Genomic DNA, 21,848 nt, shown 5'->3' on the forward strand with positions numbered 1-21,848 from the left:
AGCGACAATGCTTTCAACACTCTGGAAAGATGCGAGTGTAATTAAGAATTAATTGCTGAGAGACTATCTTGAAAGGCATGGGTAAAGGTTTATACCAATTGGATCTTTGACGAGGATCATATCAGTCTCCTTGCTGGGTTTTCCAGTTCCAGCCAGATTCTCAGCCAGGACTCTGAACTTGTACTTCTTCCTAGTAGGAAGACCTTTCACTCTGCAGGTGAAGCACAGGCCAACATAACCACGAGCGTCCAATACCAAAGCACAATTTCAAATATTTCTTTGACTCTGTAGCAGTCACACTCACCTGTAGTTGGTGTCTTTGACGAGCTGTTTGTTGCACCTGATCCACCTGTCGTGGTCGGGTTCATATCTCTCCACCCAGTACCCAGTGATGGGGCTTCCTCCGTCCTCATCAGGCTCATACCAGGTCAAAGTTAGTGAGTTCTTAGCAATATCTGATGGCTCCAGCTTGTAAGGAGCTCCGGGAGTATCTGACCAACAAGAGGAATGACCTTCTCGTTAAAGACTTCATCAAATGTTTTCCAGTTACCTTGGAACTCAGGAACATTTTGATCATTGCCATCAACTTAGAAATAAAGTCGAAAGAGAATAATAGCAACTGCTGCTAAATGGTTTCCATAGCTACAAGTATCACTGGATCCCTTAGCAACAACAACAACTACTTAGTTTATAGAAAAAGAGCCTGACATTTCCAGCATTCATTTGTTTTATAGCTGTGGTTTTTGTCGGCTGGATCTGATCTGTCTGGCAGAGAGCAGGCGTGCGTCTGAGTTAGTGGTCACATCTGCCTGCCTTTGAACCATCATGAACTACAAGTCTGTGTAAAACCACATTCAAGCAGCAAAGCCCTGCCCACTGAACGTGTGACCTACCAAAGGGGTATTTGGCAGTGATGGGCAGGTGTTCAGCTGGGGCACCAATACCATACATGTTTTCAGCAAAGACTCTGAAGATGTAGTCCTTGAACTTGACCAGACCCACAGCTTTGTATGTGGTCTGTTTGATGGTGGAGGAAAGTTTGTGCCAGATCTCACTGTCCGTTGCCCGGCGCTCAACAATGTAATTGGTGACTCTGGAGCCGCCATCATCGCGTGGAGGGTTCCAGGCCAGGAAGCAAGTTTCATTGGTAATTTCAGAGATATCAAAAGCAGCTGGAGGTCCAGGTTTGTCTGTGAGAGAGAATTAAAATGACATTTCCATGAGGTTTTCTTTTATTTGTGGTCAAAATGTAATTGTGTGATTTGTGTTCATCTCTGACATGACTGAACCACGTCTGGCTCACCCAGGATGTTGACGTCCACGGTGGCGGTGGCACGGCCGCTGCTGTTGGTTGCCTCGATGATGTAGGTGCAGGTGTCGGCTCTTGTGGTCTTGGCAATGGTGACAGTCGAGTGTCCTGGCTTGGTGTCGATGGATACCCTGTCATCTGGTTTAAGAACTAGATCAGCTTTGGTCCACTTCACACGAGGTTCTGGTTTTCCAAGCACCACAGCTGGAAGCTCGATCTTGGTCGCCGCTTTAGCGGTCAGACCAGCCAGCAGCTTGACATCCAGCTGAATCTCTGGAGGTTCTGTGGGTTCAAAATTGATGATGAAGAGGATTCAAACATCAGAGGGAGATTAATAAATCTTTCTTTTTGAAAGTTATTTTTTCACAAGAATTCAAGAAAGAGCCCTCTGGATCAAATACATTATTTTCTTATTATGTCATGTTGTTTTGATTTCCTGTTTTCAGTTTCTTCAGCTTTGTAAAACTATAAAAACCTTGTAACTGTTAGAATGGCTTAAGCATTGGGTCACCCCTCTGAGTCTGGTCTGCTGAGGTTTCTTCCTCAGAGGGAGTTTTTCTTTCCCACTGTCTCCTGTGTTCTTGCTCTTGGGGTTGGTGAGGTTAGACCTTACTCTGTGAATCGCCTTGAGGCAACTTTGTTGTGATTTGGTGCTATATAAATGAAAATATATTGAAATTGAAAACATTCTGGAGACAAACTGGAAAGACTGTTCAGTGGCACACTAGCCTGAAGAACAAAGACTAAATACCTCCAATAATGTGTTTCTTGTTTCCACTGTACTGAAAATGTACCAAACCCTGATTCTTGTGTACGTTACACCTGGAAAATTGCTTCGGAATATAAGTCCCAGGAGCTCTAAAGCTAGTAAAAAACACTACAAGTTATAGTCCAGAAAATATGTTATAGAAATAAAAGTATTATTAACACTGAACATTTTTTTCCATCATTTGATGAGGACAGTTTTTAATTTTAGCTTCGTTACCTTTGGGGTCGACAGCTTGGATCTCATCAGTGCCTTTGCAGGGTCGACTGGCACCAAGGCGGTTCAGTGCTCGGACTCTGTAAGAGTACCACTGGCCCTCGGTCAGACCCGTCACCTGGCACTTCAGCTCAGGTACCATGTCCCCACAGGGCTCCCACTTGTCACTTAGTCTCTGGCAGTGTTCCACGTTGTATCCTCGGATGCCGCTACCGCCATCATATTTTGGGGGTTCCCAGGTCAGGAAGATGCCACTGGCTGATTTGTCTCTCCACCTCAGGTTCTCTGGAGGGTCAGGGACAGCTGGGGAAGAAACAGATTGGTCAAAAATGGGTGACCCGGGAGACCAAGGTCATGTGAGATACACATATCAGTTTTTGGTCCTCTGTCCTCTGTTTTGGGTACTGTCTCAGGTTCACCTCTCTAACTTAACATCATTCAGTTTCTGCTGCTGCAGAGACTCACTGGCAGGAGAGGAGACGTTGACAGGGTCGTCGATGTAGGCTGGCTCTCCGGGTCCACATTTGTTGCACGCTGTGACTCTGAACAGATACTCCTTCCCTTCAACCACATCTGTCACCGTGAACTCCTGATCCTGGATGCCACAGACCACCTGAAAGTAAGTTTAAATAGCAGTCAGTGAGTGAAGGAGGTCCCTGCTGTGCCTCACGCACACCATGTTATCACTGGAACAAGGACTGAGGTCAGCCATCTCTTCAGCAAGTTGATCAGTGTTCCACCCCACTGTGAAGCACCAGATGAAACTCCCATCACAGATACTCAGTCTTGTAGCTGCTTCAGAGTTTCCATCTGTGTTTTTGGTGGCTTCGTACACTCATCACCTGGTTGCAGGCCCCAACTCAGTTCTTTAAGTCTTTACCTAAAGTTCATGACCACAGGTGAGGATAGGAGCATAATTTGAGAGTCTCGCCTCCTAGCTCAGCTCTTTCTTCACCACAATGCTCTGGTGGTTGTTGTGTGGGCCGCCAGAAGAGGAGGTACTGCTGGCCCACCACCAGTGGGCGCCCTGCCTGAAGTGCGGGCTTCAGGCACGAGAGGGCGCTGCCGCCACAGACATAGCCGGGGGTGACAGCTGTCACTCATTATCTCTTGACAGCTGTCACCCATCTACACTTCATCATCCCACTCCATAAAGACCGGACGTCATCTCCACCTCGTTGCTGAGATATCGTCTACCTTAGGAGGTAATCTTCTCAGCCTGCATATCCAGATAAGTGAATAGACAGACGCTGCACGAGTGTGTGTTAGAGGTGGAGGTGGAATTCCCACCGTTGTTCCTCGCCAGCAGTACCAGATCCGACACGCGGAGACAGTGGCCATCTGGGGTGTTTGGGATTTGGCGGCTCCAGTATTCTCCAGGTTCGGTGGTGGAGGAAATTGTGTGGTTCCGGTTCTTCTCAGGACAGACGTCCTCTATCCTCGAGCCTGCCCACACGTCACCTTTGCTAACTGACTATTGTACATATTCTGTAATCTGCTGTGTTTGGTTGTGCTTTTCACAACAGTAAAGTGTTCTTATTTGACTCTTTCATTGTCCGTTCATTTACGCCCCCTGTTGTGGGTCTGTGTCACTACACTTTCACAACAGTGGTACAGTGTCTGCAGAACATCAGACTCTGCCCCAATCCATCTACTGATTTCAGGCTCCAACTTACCTCCACTAGTGATCAAGAAACTGAGATACCTGAGCTCCTCCATTTGGGGCAGTGACTCTTTCCTGACCAGAGGGGACAATCCACCCTTTTCCAACAGAGGACGATGACCTCAGATTTGGAGCTGATAACCGTGACCCTAGTTGCTTCACACTCAACCTCAAACCTGCCCAGCATGTGGCAGTCCATTAATTTCTGTTTTACATATTTTTATTTAATTCAGATCATGTTCAGTTTTACTTTCACTTTGAGATTCAAGAGTATTTTTAAAAGTGACTGCTGATGTTGTCCTACCTTCACCCAGGTCTTGCGGGATGCGTCCCGTTTTTCCACCTGATAACCAGTTAGAGGACTTCCTCCATCGTGTTCTGGTGCCTCCCAGCTCAGGTGGACATGCTGCCGTGTCACCTCCAGAACCTTGAAGTCCTTCGGTGCACTGGGCGCCGCTGGATGAGACAGAACACACAGTAATACCACACCTATGCTAGGACCAATTTTATTCACTTTATACATGCTTCCCTTAGGCAGTATTATTAGAAAGCATTGCTTAAATTTTCATTGTTACGCAGATGATACCCAGCTTTATCTATCCATGAAGCCAGAGGACACACACCAATTAGCTAAACTGCAGGATTGTCTTACAGACATAAAGACATGGATGACCTCTAATTTCCTGCTTTTAAACTCAGATAAAACTGAAGTTATTGTACTTGGCCCCACAAATCTTAGAAACATGGTGTCTAACCAGATCCTTACTCTGGATGGCATTACCCTGACCTCTAGTAATACTGTGAGAAATCTTGGAGTCATTTTTGATCAGGATATGTCCTTCAATGTGCATATTAAGCAAATATGTAGGACTGCTTTTTTGCATTTGCGCAATATCTCTAAAATTAGAAAGGTCTTGTCTCAGAGTGATGCTGAAAAACGAATTCATGCATTTATTTCCTCTAGGCTGGACTATTGTAATTCATTATTATCAGGTTGTCCTAAAAGTTCCCTGAAAAGCCTTCAGTTAATTCAAAATGCTGCAGCTAGAGTACTGACGGGGACTAGAAGGAGAGAGCATATCTCACCCATATTGGCCTCTCTTCATTGGCTTCCTGTTAATTCTAGAATAGAATTTAAAATTCTTCTTCTTACTTATAAGGTTTTGAATAATCAGGTCCCATCTTATCTTAGGGACCTCATAGTACCATATCACCCCAATAGAGCACTTCGCTCTCAGACTGCAGGCTTACTTGTAGTTCCTAGGGTTTTTAAGAGTAGAATGGGAGGCAGAGCCTTCAGCTTTCAGGCTCCTCTCCTGTGGAACCAGCTCCCAATTTGGATCAGGGAGACAGACACCCTCTCTACTTTTAAGATTAGTCTTAAAACTTTCCTTTTTGAAAAAGCTTATAGATAGGGCTGGATCAGGTGACCCTGAACCATCCCTTAGTTATGCTGCTATAGACTTAGACTGCTGGGGGGTTCCCATGATGCACTGAGTGTTTCTTTTTATTCACCTCTTTTTGCTCTGTATGCACCACTCTGCTTTTAATCAGTAGTGATTGATCTCTGCTCCCCTCCACAGCACGTCTTTTTCCTGGTTCTCTCCCTCAGCCCCAACCAGTCCCAGCAGAAGACTGCCCCTCCCTGAGCCTGGTTCTGCTGGAGGTTTCTTCCTGTTAAAAGGGAGTTTTTCCTTCCCACTGTCGCCAAGTGCTTGCTCATAGGGGGTCGTTTTGACCGTTGGGGTTTTTCTGTAATTATTGTATGGCTTTGCCTTCAGTATAAAGCGCCTTGGGACAACTGTTTGTTGTGATTTGGTGCTATATAAATAAAATTGATTTGATTTGATTTGATTTAATATGACTAATGGAGCATAAAACCAATCAGGGATTGTGTCATCAGAAAAGGACTTCACACACGTACCGATGACGTTTACTTCAATCTCTCCGGACACAGAGGTGACATCGTTCTCCAGATGAAGGGAGTAGACGCCTCTGTCTGGTCGGACACTTGGCGTGACAGTCAGCTCTGTGTAAGTGGGCCGAGTTGTCGTTGTGATACGTTCATCCTCTGCACTTAACTCCTTGTCTCCAAAGGTCCACTTGGCAATGGGAGTTGGATATCCAGTGATGGGAACTCTGATGGTGAGAGACTGAGGAACAATGACCTCCAGGCCGTCTTTGAAAGCACTGAGGTCTAGTGTTGGTCCAACTGAAGATAAAAGACAGATGCATGATGGATGCATGAACTCTACAGTCCTCATTCTAATATGGAGGTTCAGCTATTTGTGATTTCATTCATTCGTTCACTTCTCAATTGTGTGATTCATCTGCTAACTCCTCCCGCCAAAAACAAAAAAATCTATATGTTCTGTATAATTTATCGGGCGTGTCTCACCATGTGGGTCGTCAGCCAGCAGAGGTCCGATGATGTTTGATGGCTTGGAGACGCCGGCAGCGTTTTCAGCAGACACTCTGTAGTTGTATTTGGCTCCAAACTTCAGACCGGAGACCTAAAGCAGAAGTCAAACTCATGATGCCTTTATTGTAAAACAGTTTTTCCATAAAACAGGTGCAGATGTGAGCCAGAGACACTTGAGTAGACCTGCCATGTTGGAACAGTAACTTTGTCCTTTTTGGTATTTTGGTTTCTCAGAATAAACTCCTGCAATTTCCTGTCGCTTCACTATAACAGACAAGGCCACAGCTGAAGATTCTTTAATTTTATGTCTTTTCTGAGCGTCAGTGTCTTTTTTCAGTTGGATGGAGTCCACTGGGCATCTTTTTTCAGAGCATTTCTTTTTTCTGGCTGATCCGAGCTTTTGGAGGTGAAATCTGAATGTTTCGGAAAGGCACTGTGTCGTCACTGCAGTACCTTTTACAGGCAGCAGATGGAGCTAAATGTGTAACACTAAGGGGAAGAGAACTTTGCTCTTCCTGTCTACAGTCAGCTGATTTATAAAAACACAAAGTGCATGTGAGTTGGCAGATTGGACAGACGTGATGTTCTGCTGAAGGTGAGTGCACGTATCACTGTAGGCATCATAAGTGAGTTGTTAGCTGTTTATTGTCAAAGAAACAAATCTCACAAAGAACTTTTTTCTTTTTAAGACAGTGCTGAGATAAGGATTCAGCACCCTCTGAGCGCCTTTCTGACTGAAAATGAAGCTATATGAGCACAGGGTTTTAACATTTATCTATTTAGCTGCGCCTTGCTACACACTCAGGTACCAGAAGACTGAGGAAGAACTGATCAAGAACCTTGTAGAGGTTGTCTGGGCAGAGTCGGGCGTTGCAGCGCAGCCACCTGTCAGCTCCGTCCTCACAGCGTTCGATGACATATCCGGTGATGGGACTGCCTCCGTTACTCAGTGGAGTCTCCCAGCTGAGCTGCACTGAGCTCTTGCTCTGGTCTTGCCAGGCCAGGTTCAGCGGTGGACTGGGAGGTTCTGCCGGTGACACACACACACGCACACATGTTACATTCAGGAATCCATTGGACTAAAGAGGTGATTTAAAGCCACAGTCAGTCAGTCATGGTTAACACCAAACAGAGGGTCCACTTCCTCAGCTGACCCACCAGTCCACAAACCCACAGAGGCAGTTTATGAACAAGAAACAGCCACACCAAAGCTTCTGAATACCCTTTAAAAGCTAAGTCTTACATTCCAAACTCACCGATAGGGTCCATGATCTTGACAGGGTTGGAGGCGGCACTGGGTTTGCCGACCCCGGCTTTGTTCTCGGCTTTGACTCTGAAGATGTACTCCTTATTCTCAATGACGTCATTGACGACGGCACTGAGCTCATCAGCTTTGGTCACTTGGACGGCCGACCATTTGATCGATGTCCTGTCACGGAGCTCGATGATGTAGGCGGTGATGGGAGAGCCGCCATCAGATTCAGGACGCTCCCAGGAGATGGTGCAGCCAAACTTGTTGACATTTCCCACAATCACATTCAGCGGTGCGTCAGGTACGTCTACCAGAACAACGACATCGGTAACATGAGGAATGCGAATCAAATGCTGCAGCTGAAATAACGTCAAATCCATCAACACAGTAAGCACCAGAGGTCAAAGTTGAGCTTGAACGTGGTGCTGGCAGAACAGTTCAGACATTTAAAAAACAACAACAAAAAATCTAAAACGGCTGATTGTTTCCACGTTTCATCATCATTTGACCACCTGTATTCTTTCTTCATCTTTATTCTCTCATTTGTAACCAGAAAAATCTCTTTTTCAAACAAACACAAATATATACGGCATGTATACAATAAATAATACAACTCAAAACATCAGTAAATTAACTTCTGACCATTAGAAGTGTGATGCTGCCAGACTGGTGTCATTCCTAACCAAGTTCCTAACACCAACACACACAAATTCCAAAATACTTGACAGACGTTATCTTAGATCTAAAAGACCTCGTACCCTTTGAGATGTCACCGTTTGCTTCTGAAAGAATAAAATCTAAATGTTTCTTACCAAACTTGTTCCTGGCCTGTACTGGTTTGTCGGTCTCTACAAAGGGTCCGCTGCCGACTCGGTTTCGAGCACAGACTCTGAACAGGTACATGGAGTCCTTCTGGAGGCCAGTCACGATGTATTCTGGGCTCTCAGTGCGGTCTGTGGCCAAAGTCCAGGTCTTGCGCTTCACGTCACGTCTCTCTACCACGTAGCCAATAACTTTGCTGCCGCCATCACTCTCAGGCTCCTCCCACGCCAAGCTGACCTCTCCATCAGCAGTATCAATCACTTGCAAGTTCTTCACGGGTCCTGGAACATCTGGAGGTAAAAAGCATCAGAAAAGTGAGTAAAGGTTTCAAATAAGTGCGAGTTCTGAGACTTTCAAAGAGGACATGAAAATGTTTTGGACTGCAGTCAGTCAACCTCTAAACCCTGGAGTCATTTTTTGTTGAACACGCAGCTTTGGGCGTTGCTGAAGGCTGGTCTGGTCTCTCCTCCTGTTGTAATGAAATAAAGAGTTGGAAGTTGATGTCCAGGGAACTCACCAATGACTTCCAGGTTGATGAAGGCTTCGCCCTCTCCATGCTTGTTCTTGATGACCACCTTGTAGTGGCCTTCGTCAGACTTCTTGGGGTCCTTCAGCCAGTACTCACTGCAGTCCAAAGAGGTGTGGATGTGGTCTTTGGGCAGACTCTGGTGGTCGTAGAGCCAGTCTGCCTCAGCTTGAGGGTAGGCGCTGTAGGGAACCTTCATGACGATGGACCTCCCAGCGTCTGTCACATAGTTTTGGTCTGTGGTCTTTATCTGAGGGACAGCTGGAGGAGGAAATACCAGAATCTGATCAACACCTGGAGGAATATTTTTTCTCAGTCTGAACATGTCTGTCACGATAATTACGATATCGACTTCTCGTATGCATGGACATGACCTGAATCATGTTTTTGACCTGAATATTGCCCACATTGTTTGTTTTTCCACAGTGTTTAATCTGAATAACAGAGGAGAGGCTGTTATTTACAGGGTGAACACAAAAACAGTCCTTGGCTTCCAATATTTATAATATCAAAAGTTACATGAATAATTTGACAGTTATGGTATCTACAGTTGCAGAAACTCATCAAGTTTTTTTTCTTTTGCAGATTGTTTCTTCAAAATTGTAAAATTATTCATGTAACTTTTGATATTATAAACATTTGAAACCAAGGAGTGTTTTTGTGTTCACCCTGTATTTCTAACATTTTATTTGTTTAACGCATTTGAATAATTTTTCCACTTTCTAATTCCAATGTCTGAATATTCTGAAGAATTGAAAGTTCTTTACTCTTTGAAAGGGTGGACTTTATCAGGTACATAAAACAACAAAAAAAATCATACAAAAATTATTTCTGGGACAATATACCATCCAACAAGTGGTTGCAGACCCAGGAAAAGAGTGACTGCACCACCACACGTATTTCACAATACCGTCAACGTGGGAAATACCGTGATATTAATTTGAGGTCATGTCACCCACTTATAGGCCACATATCAGAACCAGATGGACGAGTGCATTCCAGTGGTTCCACTCGATAGTCTGAGTTCTTACCTGCCAGCTCCAGCTTGGCCTTGGCGTCTTTGTCCCTGACGATGACTCTGTACAGTCCCTGGTCTCGAGGTCGGATCTCACAGACCTGCAGTCTGTGGACTTTGCCCTCGGTCATCATCTGGAATTTATCTCCCTGAACCACAGTCATGTTGTTCCTCAGCCACTTCACTGCCACTCTGTCCTTGTTGAGCTCCACCTCAAAGACAACGTCTGAGCCTGGAGGCTCAAACACATCCTGTGGTGGTCTGATAATCTCCACGGGGGTCTCTGGAGGACAGAATGGCACCATTGATTCATCAAGCATTCATTCACAAGATGGGAAGTGGTTCAAAGTGAATGAAAAAGTGGAGCAGCTGACCTTCAACAAAGAGTCTAGCTCTGGACCGCTTTTCATCCACGCCACAGGCGTATTCACACTCATCATCTGGTCTGCACTCCTTGATACGCAAGGTGCAAATCTTTCCATCTCTTTCAAATGTGTACCTGAAAGACAGGTGAAGACACCATGTGAACTCAGCTACTTCAATCCAAATCCAAGGTGACAGTTTCTAAAATACTGGTTTCACAGCTAAGGTAATGTTCTTTGTCCAGTCCACGTACCTGGGTCCTTCTCTGATCTCGCGGCCGTTCCTGTACCACTTGACTTCTGCTTTCTCCTTGGTCAGTTCGCAGGTGAACTCTGCATCTTCAAACTCTGTGATGGTCTGGTCCTTCAGGTGCATGGTGAAGTCCGTGGGCGCCTCGCTGATGATCAGCTCTGCCGTGGACTTGTCATCTCCAGCCACAGCAGTGTACTCCCCCTCGTCGGAAAGCGTGCAGTCTTTCACGGTCAGTGTGTGCTTGTCTTTGTCAACTCTGTAAACGATGCGTTTGCTGAAGGCAATCTCCTCACCAGCCTTCATCCACTTCACAGTGGCATTGAGTCTGTTGACCTTACAAGAGAAGCTAATGGTCTTCTTCTCCTGAGTGTCGATGTCTTCCAGAGGAACAATGATCTTCAGACTCTCCTCTGAACATAAACACAGGCAGATGGACATGTTAAACCAAAGCACACAGGCACTGGGAAGGAGTCCGTTTGTCTTGTAAATGGTCCATCAAATATAACTTGACCATAATAAGAGGTGGAGCGGCATCTATACTGAGCTTCAGAAACCCGCCGATACTGAAAACATCAGCAACAAGCCGGAGAGTATCGTTTAAATGTTGCTGTTATGTATTTCAGCAGCAGATCAAACATGACCCACGTCACTCCAGATAAAAGTAATGCACCAAAACAAAACGACGTCCGCAACATCCAAACGCAAACGGCCTCTGCTGCCAGCAAAGACTCTCCACGGACACACACACAGTTAACACGGAGAACTGAATGTTGTTTCCCGGCGATAGACTGGCATCCTGTCCGGGGCCAGCCCCGCCTCTCGCTTCTCTAGGCTCCGCCCCCCATGACCCTTGATTTGAGTAAGTTGGTATAGAAAATGAATATTGTAATTTCTTTGTTGAATTAATTAAATCACATTTTCTTGACAAATATTAAAGTCTGATTTGAAAATATCTTCAACGATATTTGGTGAAATATGACAAAGTCAGTAAAGCCAGTGATTAAGTGAAGGTTTGTGGTCAAGTCCAGTATAACGGACTCATTTTCTGACTAATTGTCCAACAGTAATATTTTTTAAAAGTCAGCACTGCTCCACTCTGCTGTGAGCTTCAATCAATCAATCAATCAATCAGTTTTATTTATATAGCGCCAAATCACAACAAACAGTTGCCCCAAGGCGCTTTATATTGTAAGGCAAAAGCCATATAATAATTACAGAAAAACCCCAACGGTCAAAACGACCCCCTATGAGCAAGCACTTGGCGACAGTGGGAAGGAAAAACTCCCTTTTAACAGGAAGAAACCTCCAGCAGAACCAGGCTCAGGGAGGGGCAGTCTTCTGCTGGGACTGGTTGGGGCTGAGGGAGAGAACCAGGAAAAAGACATGCTGTGGAGGGGAGCAGAGATCGATCACATTAAATGCAGAGTGGTGCATACAGAGCAAAAAGAGAAAGAAACAGTGCATCATGGGAACCCCCCAGCAGTCTAAGTCTATAGCAGCATAACCAAGGGATGGTTCAGGGTCACCTGATCCAGCCCTAACTATAAACTTTAGCAAAAAGGAAAGTTTTAAGCCTAATCTTAAAAGTAGAGAGGGTGTCTGTCTCCCTGATCTGAATTGGGAGCTGGTTCCACAGGAGAGGAGCCTGAAAGCTGAAGGCTCTGCCTCCCATTCTACTCTTACAAACCCTAGGAACTACAAGTAAGCCTGCAGTCTGAGAGCGAAGCGCTCTATTGGGGTGATATGGTACTACGAGGTCCCTAAGATAAGATGGGACCTGATTATTCAAAACCTTATAAGTAAGAAGAAGAATTTTAAATTCTATTCTACAATTAACAGGAAGCCAATGAAGAGAGGCCAATATGGGTGAGATATGCTCTCTCCTTCTAGTCCCCGTCAGTACTCTAGCTGCAGCATTTTGAATTAATTGAAGGCTTTTCAGGGAACTTTTAGGACAACCTGATAATAATGAATTACAATAGTCCAGCCTAGAGGAAATAAATGCATGAATTAGTTTTTCAGCATCACTCTGAGACAAGACCTTTCTAATTTTAGAGATATTGTGTAAATGCAAAAAAGTAGTCCTACATATTTGTTTAATATGCGCACTGAATGACATATCCTGATCAAAAATGACTCCAAGATTTCTCACAGTATTACTAGAGGTCAGGGTAATGCCATCCAGAGTAAGGATCTGGTTAGACACCATGTTTCTAAGATTTGTGGGGCCAAGTAAAATAACTTCAGTTTTATCTGAGTTTAAAAGCAGGAAATTAGAGGTCATCCATGTCTTTATGTCTGTAAGACAATCCTGCAGTTTAGCTAATTGGTGTGTGTCTTCTGGCTTCATGGATAGATAAAGCTGGGTATCATCTGCGTAATAATGAAAATTTAAGCAATGCCGTCTAATAATACTGCCTAAGGGAAGCATGTATAAAGTGAATAAAATTGGTCCTACCACAGAACCTTGTGGAACTCCATAATTAACCTTAGTCTGTGAAGAAGATTCCCCATTTACATGAACAAATTGTAATCTATTAGATAAATATGATTCAAACCACCGCAGCGTAGTGCCTTTAATACCTATGGCATGCTCTAATGTCTGTAATAAAATTTTGTGGTCAACAGTATCAAAAGCAGCACTGAGGTCTAACAGAACAAGCACAGAGATGAGTCCACTGTCTGAGGCCATTAGAAGATCATTTGTAACCTTCACTAATGCTGTTTCTGTACTATGATGAATTCTAAAACCTGACTGAAACTCTTCAAGTAGACCATTCCTCTGCAGATGATCAGTTAGCTGTTTTACAACTACCCTTTCAAGACTTTTTGAGAGAAAAGGAAGGTTGGAGATTGGCCTATAATTAGCTAAGATAGCTGGGTCAAGTGATGGCTTTTTAAGTAATGGTTTAATTACTGCCACCTTAAAAGCCTGTGGTACATAGCCAACTAATAAAGATAGATTGATCATATTTAAGATCGAAGCATTAAATAATGGTAGGGCTTCCTTGAGCAGCCTGGTAGGAATGGGGTCTAATAGACATGTTGATGGTTTGGATGAAGTAACTAATGAAAATAACTCAGACAGAACAATCGGAGAGAAAGAGTCTAACCAAATACCGGCATCAGTGAAAGCAGCCAAAGATAACGATACGTCTTTGGGATGGTTATGAGTAATTTTTTCTCTAATAGTTAAAATTTTATTAGCAAAGAAAGTCATGAAGTCATTACTAGTTAAAGTTAAAGGAATACTCGGCTCAATAGAGCTCTGACTCTTTGTCAGCCTGGCTACAGTGCTGAAAAGAAACCTGGGGTTGTTCTTATTTTCTTCAATTATTGATGAGTAGTAAGATGTCCTAGCTTTACGGAGGGCTTTTTTATAGAGCAACAGACTCTTTATACAGGCTAAGTGAAGATCTTCTAAATTAGTGAGACGCCATTTCCTCTCCAACTTACGGGTTATCTGCTTTAAGCTACGAGTTTGTGAGTTATACCACGGAGTCAGGCACTTCTGATTTAAAGCTCTCTTTTCAGAGGAGCTACAGCATCCAAAGTTGTCTTCAATGAGGATGTAAAACTATTGACGAGATACTCTATCTCCCTTACAGAGTTTAGGTAGCTACTCTGCACTGTGTTGGTATATGGCATTAGAGAACATAAAGAAGGAATCATATCCTTAAACCTAGTTACAGCGCTTTCTGAAAGACTTCTAGTGTAATGAAACTTATTCCCCACTGCTGGGTAGTCCATCAGAGTAAATGTAAATGTTATTAAGAAATGATCAGACAGAAGGGAGTTTTCAGGGAATACTGTTAAGTCTTCTATTTCCATACCATAAGTCAGAACAAGATCTAAGATATGATTAAAGTGGTGGGTGGACTCATCTACTTTTTGAGCAAAGCCAATAGAGTCTAATAATAGATTAAATGCAGTGTTGAGGCTGTCATTCTCAGCATCTGTGTGGATATTAAAATCGCCCACTATAATTATCTTATCTGAGCTAAGCACTAAGTCAGACAAAAGGTCTGAAAATTCACAGAGAAACTCACAGTAACGACCAGGTGGACGATAGATAATAACAAATAAAACTGGTTTTTGGGACTTCCAAGTCTAATAATAGAGTCTAATAATAGATTAAATGCAGTGTTGAGGCTGTCATTCTCAGCATCTGTGTGGAAGATTGCTGCTAATCCTCCGCCTCGGCCCATGCTACGAGCATTCTGACAGTTAGTGTGACTCGGGGGTGTTGACTCATTTAAACTAACATATTCATCCTGCTGTAACCAGGTTTCTGTAAGGCAGAATAAATCAATATGTTGATCAATTATTATATAATTTACTAACAGGGACTTAGAAGAGAGAGATCTAATGTTTAATAGACCACATTTAACTGTTTTAGTCTGTGGTGGAGTTGAAGGTGCTATATTATTTTTTCTTTTGAATTTTTATGCTTAAATAGATTTTTGCTGGTTATTGGTGGTCTGGGAGCAGGCACCGTCTCTACGGGGATGGGGTAATGAGGGGATGGCAGGGGGAGAGAAGCTGCAGGTAAGTTTTATTCAGGTTTTGTCCCCCTTCAGTTGAAACAAGGGTGATGTTTGTTGTTGTTGCAGTACATGACCTCTGACCTTTGACAGTGAGGCTGCAGGTGCTCCTGGCCTGCTCTCCTCTGTGATTGGTCAGGTTGATGCTATAGGTGGATTCATCCCCTTTCTGGGCGTCTCTGATCCTCAGGGAGAAGACATTGTCCCTCTGGACCAACAGGTACTTGCTGCTCTCGAACACCATCTCCTCGTTCTTTAGCCACTTGGTCTTCGCATCCTCGGAGTTCACTTCACAGTTCAGGACGATCTCCTGACCTTCTGTGACCTCTGTGTCCTTCAGTGGTGTGATGATTTTCAGTTTCTCTGCAACAACCACAACACAGACACTCAGCAAATACAAAAAATGGCCTCTAGGTGTCACAACACAAACAGTACAAAGACATGGAGCCCCGCCTCCCATTAGCTGGAGCCCCACCCCCTCCCCTCACTAGCTTCTGTTCCACAACTGTTTCTTTAGGAGAAGAAATATTTTCTGAGCCAAGTGCCTCTGCCACTTTAAAAAATAAAAAGAAATACCATATCCTCAAAGTTCTGCTCGCTTTGGCTGCTCCCATTAGGGGGCGCTACAGCAGATCCATCATCTCCATCTCACCTTGTCCTCTGTGTCTTCCTCTGTCTCACCAACCACCTGCATGTCCTCCCTCAGCACATCCATAAACCTCCTCTTTGTCCTCCCTCTTCTCCTGCTGCCTGGTGGCTCCATCCTCAGCATCCTTCTCCCCATATACCCTGGGTCCCTCCTCTGCACCACTACGTGAAATTAAACTATTTAAAGTTATTCCTCCTTTTCAATGCTTCACCCTACAAGATAAAATCTGAATCCTTATTTTAATTGAACCTCAAATATTGTGTCTTCTTTTGGTTTTTGATCAGGTATTTTGGGCCTTGGAACAGGAGTGTGTCTGCATGATTCCCTTTTACTTTTCTGTTTCATGGGATAACCACAAAATGTTACATTTTTTGGTTCTTGGATTTGATTTGTGTCAGCGTGTAGCCTAAAATCCATTTCATGACGAGTGGGTCAGTTACCCAGCACGGTCAGGTCGGCGCTGGCTCGGGTGGCACCAATCATCACCGAGTATCCGCCCTCGTCGCTGAGGACACACTGCTTGATGACCAGAGTGCGTTTCTTGCCATCGCTGATCATCTGGTACTTGTCTCCGGCCTGCAGCTCCGTGCCGCCTCTCATCCACTTGACGTCGTAGGTTTCCTTGGAGACGGAGCAGGTGAACTCGGCCTTATCACCTTCCACCACCTCCAGGCTGCGAGGCCTCGAGATGAATTCAGCAGCAAGTTCTGAGACAGAAGAACCATGTCTGTTTAAAAAAAATCTATTTTTATTTTAGACACAAATTTCAACATAAAAAAACAGAGATGAGGAAAGAAAACTAATAAATTAAAGTCATCAGAAGTTCCTAATGTTACACCAGACAGATCATGATGAAATGACAGTGCCAAGATAACAACATTCTCTCGTCCTAGCATGTCTTTGGGAACGTCGGTTAGACTGTAGCACGTCCGTAATGTGAGACGATTATCTTGACCTAAAGATAATAAGCAGAGTTGTAGTCTTACACACCTCTCTGCAGCTTCTCTCCCCCTGCCATCCCCTCATTACCCCATCCCCGTAGAGACGGTGCCTGCTCCCAGACCACCAATAACCAGCAAAAATCTATTTAAGCATAAAAATTCAAAAAGAAAAAATAATATAGCACCTTCAACTGCACCACAGACTAAAACAGTTAAATGTGGTCTATTAAACATTAGGTCTCTCTCTTCTAAGTCCCTGTTGGTAAATGATATAATAATTGATCTATTCTGCCTAACAGAAACCTGGTTACAGCAGGATGAATATGTTAGTTTAAATGAGTCAACACCCCCGAGTCACACTAACTGTCAGAATGCTCGTAGCACGGGCCGAGGCGGAGGATTAGCAGCAATCTTCCATTCCAGCTTATTAATTAATCAAAAACCCAGACAGAGCTTTAATTCATTTGAAAGCTTGTCTCTTAGTCTTGTCCATCCAAATTGGAAGTCCCAAAAACCAGTTTTATTTGTTATTATCTATCGTCCACCTGGTCGTTACTGTGAGTTTCTCTGTGAATTTTCAGACCTTTTGTCTGACTTAGTGCTTAGCTCAGATAAGATAATTATAGTGGGCGATTTTAATATCCACACAGATGCTGAGAATGACAGCCTCAACACTGCATTTAATCTATTATTAGACTCTATTGGCTTTGCTCAAAAAGTAGATGAGTCCACCCACCACTTTAATCATATCTTAGATCTTGTTCTGACTTATGGTATGGAAATAGAAGACTTAACAGTATTCCCTGAAAACTCCCTTCTGTCTGATCATTTCTTAATAACATTTACATTTACTCTGATGGACTACCCAGCAGTGGGGAATAAGTTTCATTACACTAGAAGTCTTTCAGAAAGCGCTGTAACTAGGTTTAAGGATATGATTCCTTCTTTATGTTCTCTAATGCCATATACCAACACAGTGCAGAGTAGCTACCTAAACTCTGTAAGGGAGATAGAGTATCTCGTCAATAGTTTTACATCCTCATTGAAGACAACTTTGGATGCTGTAGCTCCTCTGAAAAGAGAGCTTTAAATCAGAAGTGCCTGACTCCGTGGTATAACTCACAAACTCGTAGCTTAAAGCAGATAACCCGTAAGTTGGAGAGGAAATGGCGTCTCACTAATTTAGAAGATCTTCACTTAGCCTGTATAAAGAGTCTGTTGCTCTATAAAAAAGCCCTCCGTAAAGCTAGGACATCTTTCTACTCATCACTAATTGAAGAAAATAAGAACAACCCCAGGTTTCTTTTCAGCACTGTAGCCAGGCTGACAAAGAGTCAGAGCTCTATTGAGCTGAGTATTCCATTAACTTTAACTAGTAATGACTTCATGACTTTCTTTGCTAACAAAATTTTAACTATTAGAGAAAAAATTACTCATAACCATCCCAAAGACGTATCGTTATCTTTGGCTGCTTTCAGTGATGCCGGTATTTGGTTAGACTCTTTCTCTCCGATTGTTCTGCCTGAGTTATTTTCATTAGTTACTTCATCCAAACCATCAACATGTTTATTAGACCCCATTCCTACCAGGCTGCTCAAGGAAGCCCTACCATTATTTAATGCTTCAATCTTAAATATGATCAATCTATCTTTGTTAGTTGGCTATGTACCACAGGCTTTTAAGGTGGCAGTAATTAAACCATTACTTAAAAAGCCATCACTTGACCCAGCTATCTTAGCTAATTATAGGCCAATCTCCAACCTTCCTTTTCTCTCAAAAATTCTTGAAAGGGTAGTTGTAAAACAGCTAACTGATCATCTGCAGAGGAATGGTCTATTTGAAGAGTTTCAGTCAGGTTTTAGAATTCATCATAGTACAGAAACAGCATTAGTGAAGGTTACAAATGATCTTCTTATGGCCTCGGACAGTGGACTCATCTCTGTGCTTGTTCTGTTAGACCTCAGTGCTGCTTTTGATACTGTTGACCATAAAATTTTATTACAGAGATTAGAGCATGCCATAGGTATTAAAGGCACTGCGCTGCGGTGGTTTGAATCATATTTGTCTAATAGATTACAATTTGTTCATGTAAATGGGGAATCTTCTTCACAGACTAAAGTTAATTATGGAGTTCCACAAGGTTCTGTGCTAGGACCAATTTTATTCACTTTATACATGCTTCCCTTAGGCAGTATTATTAGACGGTATTGCTTAAATTTTCATTGTTACGCAGATGATACCCAGCTTTATCTATCCATGAAGCCAGAGGACACACACCAATTAGCTAAACTGCAGGATTGTCTTACAGACATAAAGACATGGATGACCTCTAATTTCCTGCTTTTAAACTCAGATAAAACTGAAGTTATTGTACTTGGCCCCACAAATCTTAGAAACATGGTGTCTAACCAGATCGTTACTCTGGATGGCATTACCCTGACCTCTAGTAATACTGTGAGAAATCTTGGAGTCATTTTTGATCAGGATATGTCATTCAAAGCGCATATTAAACAAATATGTAGGACTGCTTTTTTGCATTTACGCAATATCTCTAAAATCAGAAAGGTCTTGTCTCAGAGTGATGCTGAAAAACTAATTCATGCATTTATTTCCTCTAGGCTGGACTATTGTAATTCATTATTATCAGGTTGTCCTAAAAGTTCCCTAAAAAGCCTTCAGTTAATTCAAAATGCTGCAGCTAGAGTACTGACAGGGACTAGAAGGAGAGAGCATATCTCACCCATATTGGCCTCTCTTCATTGGCTTCCTGTTAATTCTAGAATAGAATTTAAAATTCTTCTTCTTACTTATAAGGTTTTGAATAATCAGGTCCCATCTTATCTTAGGGACCTCATAGTACCATATCACCCCAATAGAGCGCTTCGCTCTCAGACTGCAGGCTTACTTGTAGTTCCTAGGGTTTGTAAGAGTAGAATGGGAGGCAGAGCCTTCAGCTTTCAGGCTCCTCTCCTCTGGAACCAGCTCCCAATTCAGATCAGGGAGACAGACACCCTCTCTACTTTTAAGATTAGGCTTAAAACTTTCCTTTTTGCTAAAGCTTATAGTTAGGGCTGGATCAGGTGACCCTGAACCATCCCTTAGTTATGCTGCTATAGACGTAGACTGCTGGGGGGTTCCCATGATGCACTGTTTCTTTCTCTTTTTGCTCTGTATGCACCACTCTGCATGTAATCATTAGTGATCGATCTCTGCTCCCCTCCACAGCATGTCTTTTTCCTGGTTCTCTCCCTCAGCCCCAACCAGTCCCAGCAGAAGACTGCCCCTCCCTGAGCCTGGTTCTGCTGGAGGTTTCTTCCTGTTAAAAGGGAGTTTTTCCTTCCCACTGTAGCCAAGTGCTTGCTCACAGGGGGTCGTTTTGACCGTTGGGGTTTTACATAATTATTGTATGGCCTTGCCTTACAATATAAAGCGCCTTGGGGCAACTGTTTGTTGTGATTTGGCGCTATATAAAAAAATTGATTGATTGATTGATTAAATAAATAAAGCTGGTAACTGTTTTCTGTTGTAGAACAAATGGTCCAGCCAGAAAATTACGAAAGAATTCTGCCCACATGACAAAAAGGAGCAAAATTCACCTCAAACAGAAAGGGACTCATTATAGTTCCTCCACGGTAGACGCACTGTGTTTCAGAGCTCCAGGTGACACTCTTGAGTCGAGCTTTTGTTCTAAGACCGAACCTGTACGGCTCAGCCTCATCGTACCCATTACATCAGCGGGACTTCTTCTTTTCTGGGGTTAAACTGGACTTACCGTTAATCTTGAGGGTTCCAGAGGTCCTGACGGTGGGACTCAGTCTGCAGTTGTATTCTCCGGCATCATCCATGTTGAGGTTGTGGATGAGGAGGATCCTCCGCTTTCCGTCGGTGACCTGCTCGTAGTGAGCGTCCTCTGGTAGCTCCTGGTCTCCTCTGTACCAGGTAACGTCGGCACTCGGTTTGGACACCTCACAGATCAGCTTCACACTCTCCGTCTCTGTTCCCTCCACGTTGGACAGGTTTTTGGTAAACCTTGCTTCCTCCTCTGGAACACAAAAGGACAAATGTCTGAACATCCAAATTAAAGTCAACAGATTCATGTGTCAGGATTCTCTTTGATCCCAGCCGCCCAAAACAACAAAATGTTTTTCATTGTTGTATGTAGGAAGGGAAGCACTTGGGAACAAACCACAGTAACCTTTCAAATGTACGAGTCCCACAGAAGCTCAAAAGCAAACTGATCCTCCCACTGTGACCTGGTCAAAGGGGACTGAAGCTTTGTGTTTCTTCTGCCTGTGTGCAGATGATGTAGTTCTGATGGACCTCACTGAGCTGGTTCCCAGCTTCCTCAGCACTGGGAGGAACTTGGAAATTCATTTGGGTTTCTTGATGACACGTGAGGGTAATCGGCAGCATCAGGCCGAGACGCCGGCGGTGCAGGATGACGCTTCAGACAGTGATGGTGACTTCAGCCCTCACATGTGGACACGGACTCTGTGTCCTCAGACGACTGATTTCTTATGGTGTCGCAAAGTCTAAAACTTTCACTCTTTAACTTTACAATGCTTGATTGACATTGGTGTCTGTTCCCTGAAGACAGCTGTCAGTCACAATCACAGCCACACCTCCTTCAGCGTTTCCTGTCTGCTGAAACTGGTTCTGAAACACAAACTGTTTGGTGTCTTACCAACGACAGTGAGCATGCCGGAGGATTTGGAGCTCTTTGCATCACATTCATATTCAGCTTCATCATCAAATGTCGACTTGTGGACTATGAGGACGTGTTGGAAACCTTGAGCAACAATTTCGTACTTCTTCCCCTTCCTCACTTCATTCCCATCCTTAAACCAGTGGACCTGCAGGACAGAGAGACAGGCAGACAGACAGACAGGCAGACAGACAGACAGGCAGAGAGAGAGACAGGCAGACGTCAGAGCGTGAACTCTGAAAATAAACCTGTGTTCAGCTTGATCTCGATCAGCATTGTTCACCTTGATGTTTTCTCTGGAAAGTTCACATTCAAACCTGGCCGACTCCTTTTCTCGGACCTCGACATCGTGGAGCGGCTTCATGAACTCCACACGAGGAGCTGTGGACATAAGTTCAAAAGT

At 43.7% G+C, this 21,848-nt stretch overlaps 1 protein-coding gene across 1 annotated transcript in view; it reads right to left on the bottom strand.

Annotated features, from left to right (window-relative positions):
* ttn.2 (titin, tandem duplicate 2) overlaps positions 1-21,848 on the bottom strand; it is a 472,252-nt gene that overhangs the window by 204,318 nt on the left and 246,086 nt on the right. Inside the window, 21 exon segments of the mRNA XM_034187115.1 lie at positions 96-211; positions 305-491; positions 894-1,190; positions 1,304-1,591; positions 2,295-2,594; positions 2,757-2,904; positions 4,259-4,410; positions 5,879-6,166; positions 6,353-6,467; positions 7,216-7,403; positions 7,633-7,935; positions 8,441-8,740; positions 8,968-9,237; positions 10,008-10,274; positions 10,366-10,490; positions 10,608-11,016; positions 15,235-15,513; positions 16,240-16,506; positions 20,513-20,782; positions 21,425-21,593; positions 21,729-21,826. Of these exon segments, the coding sequence (XP_034043006.1) occupies positions 96-211; positions 305-491; positions 894-1,190; positions 1,304-1,591; positions 2,295-2,594; positions 2,757-2,904; positions 4,259-4,410; positions 5,879-6,166; positions 6,353-6,467; positions 7,216-7,403; positions 7,633-7,935; positions 8,441-8,740; positions 8,968-9,237; positions 10,008-10,274; positions 10,366-10,490; positions 10,608-11,016; positions 15,235-15,513; positions 16,240-16,506; positions 20,513-20,782; positions 21,425-21,593; positions 21,729-21,826 (4,836 nt within the window).

Source organism: Thalassophryne amazonica, chromosome 14 (assembly GCF_902500255.1).
Source record: "Thalassophryne amazonica chromosome 14, fThaAma1.1, whole genome shotgun sequence".
NCBI lineage: Eukaryota > Metazoa > Chordata > Actinopteri > Batrachoidiformes > Batrachoididae > Thalassophryne > Thalassophryne amazonica.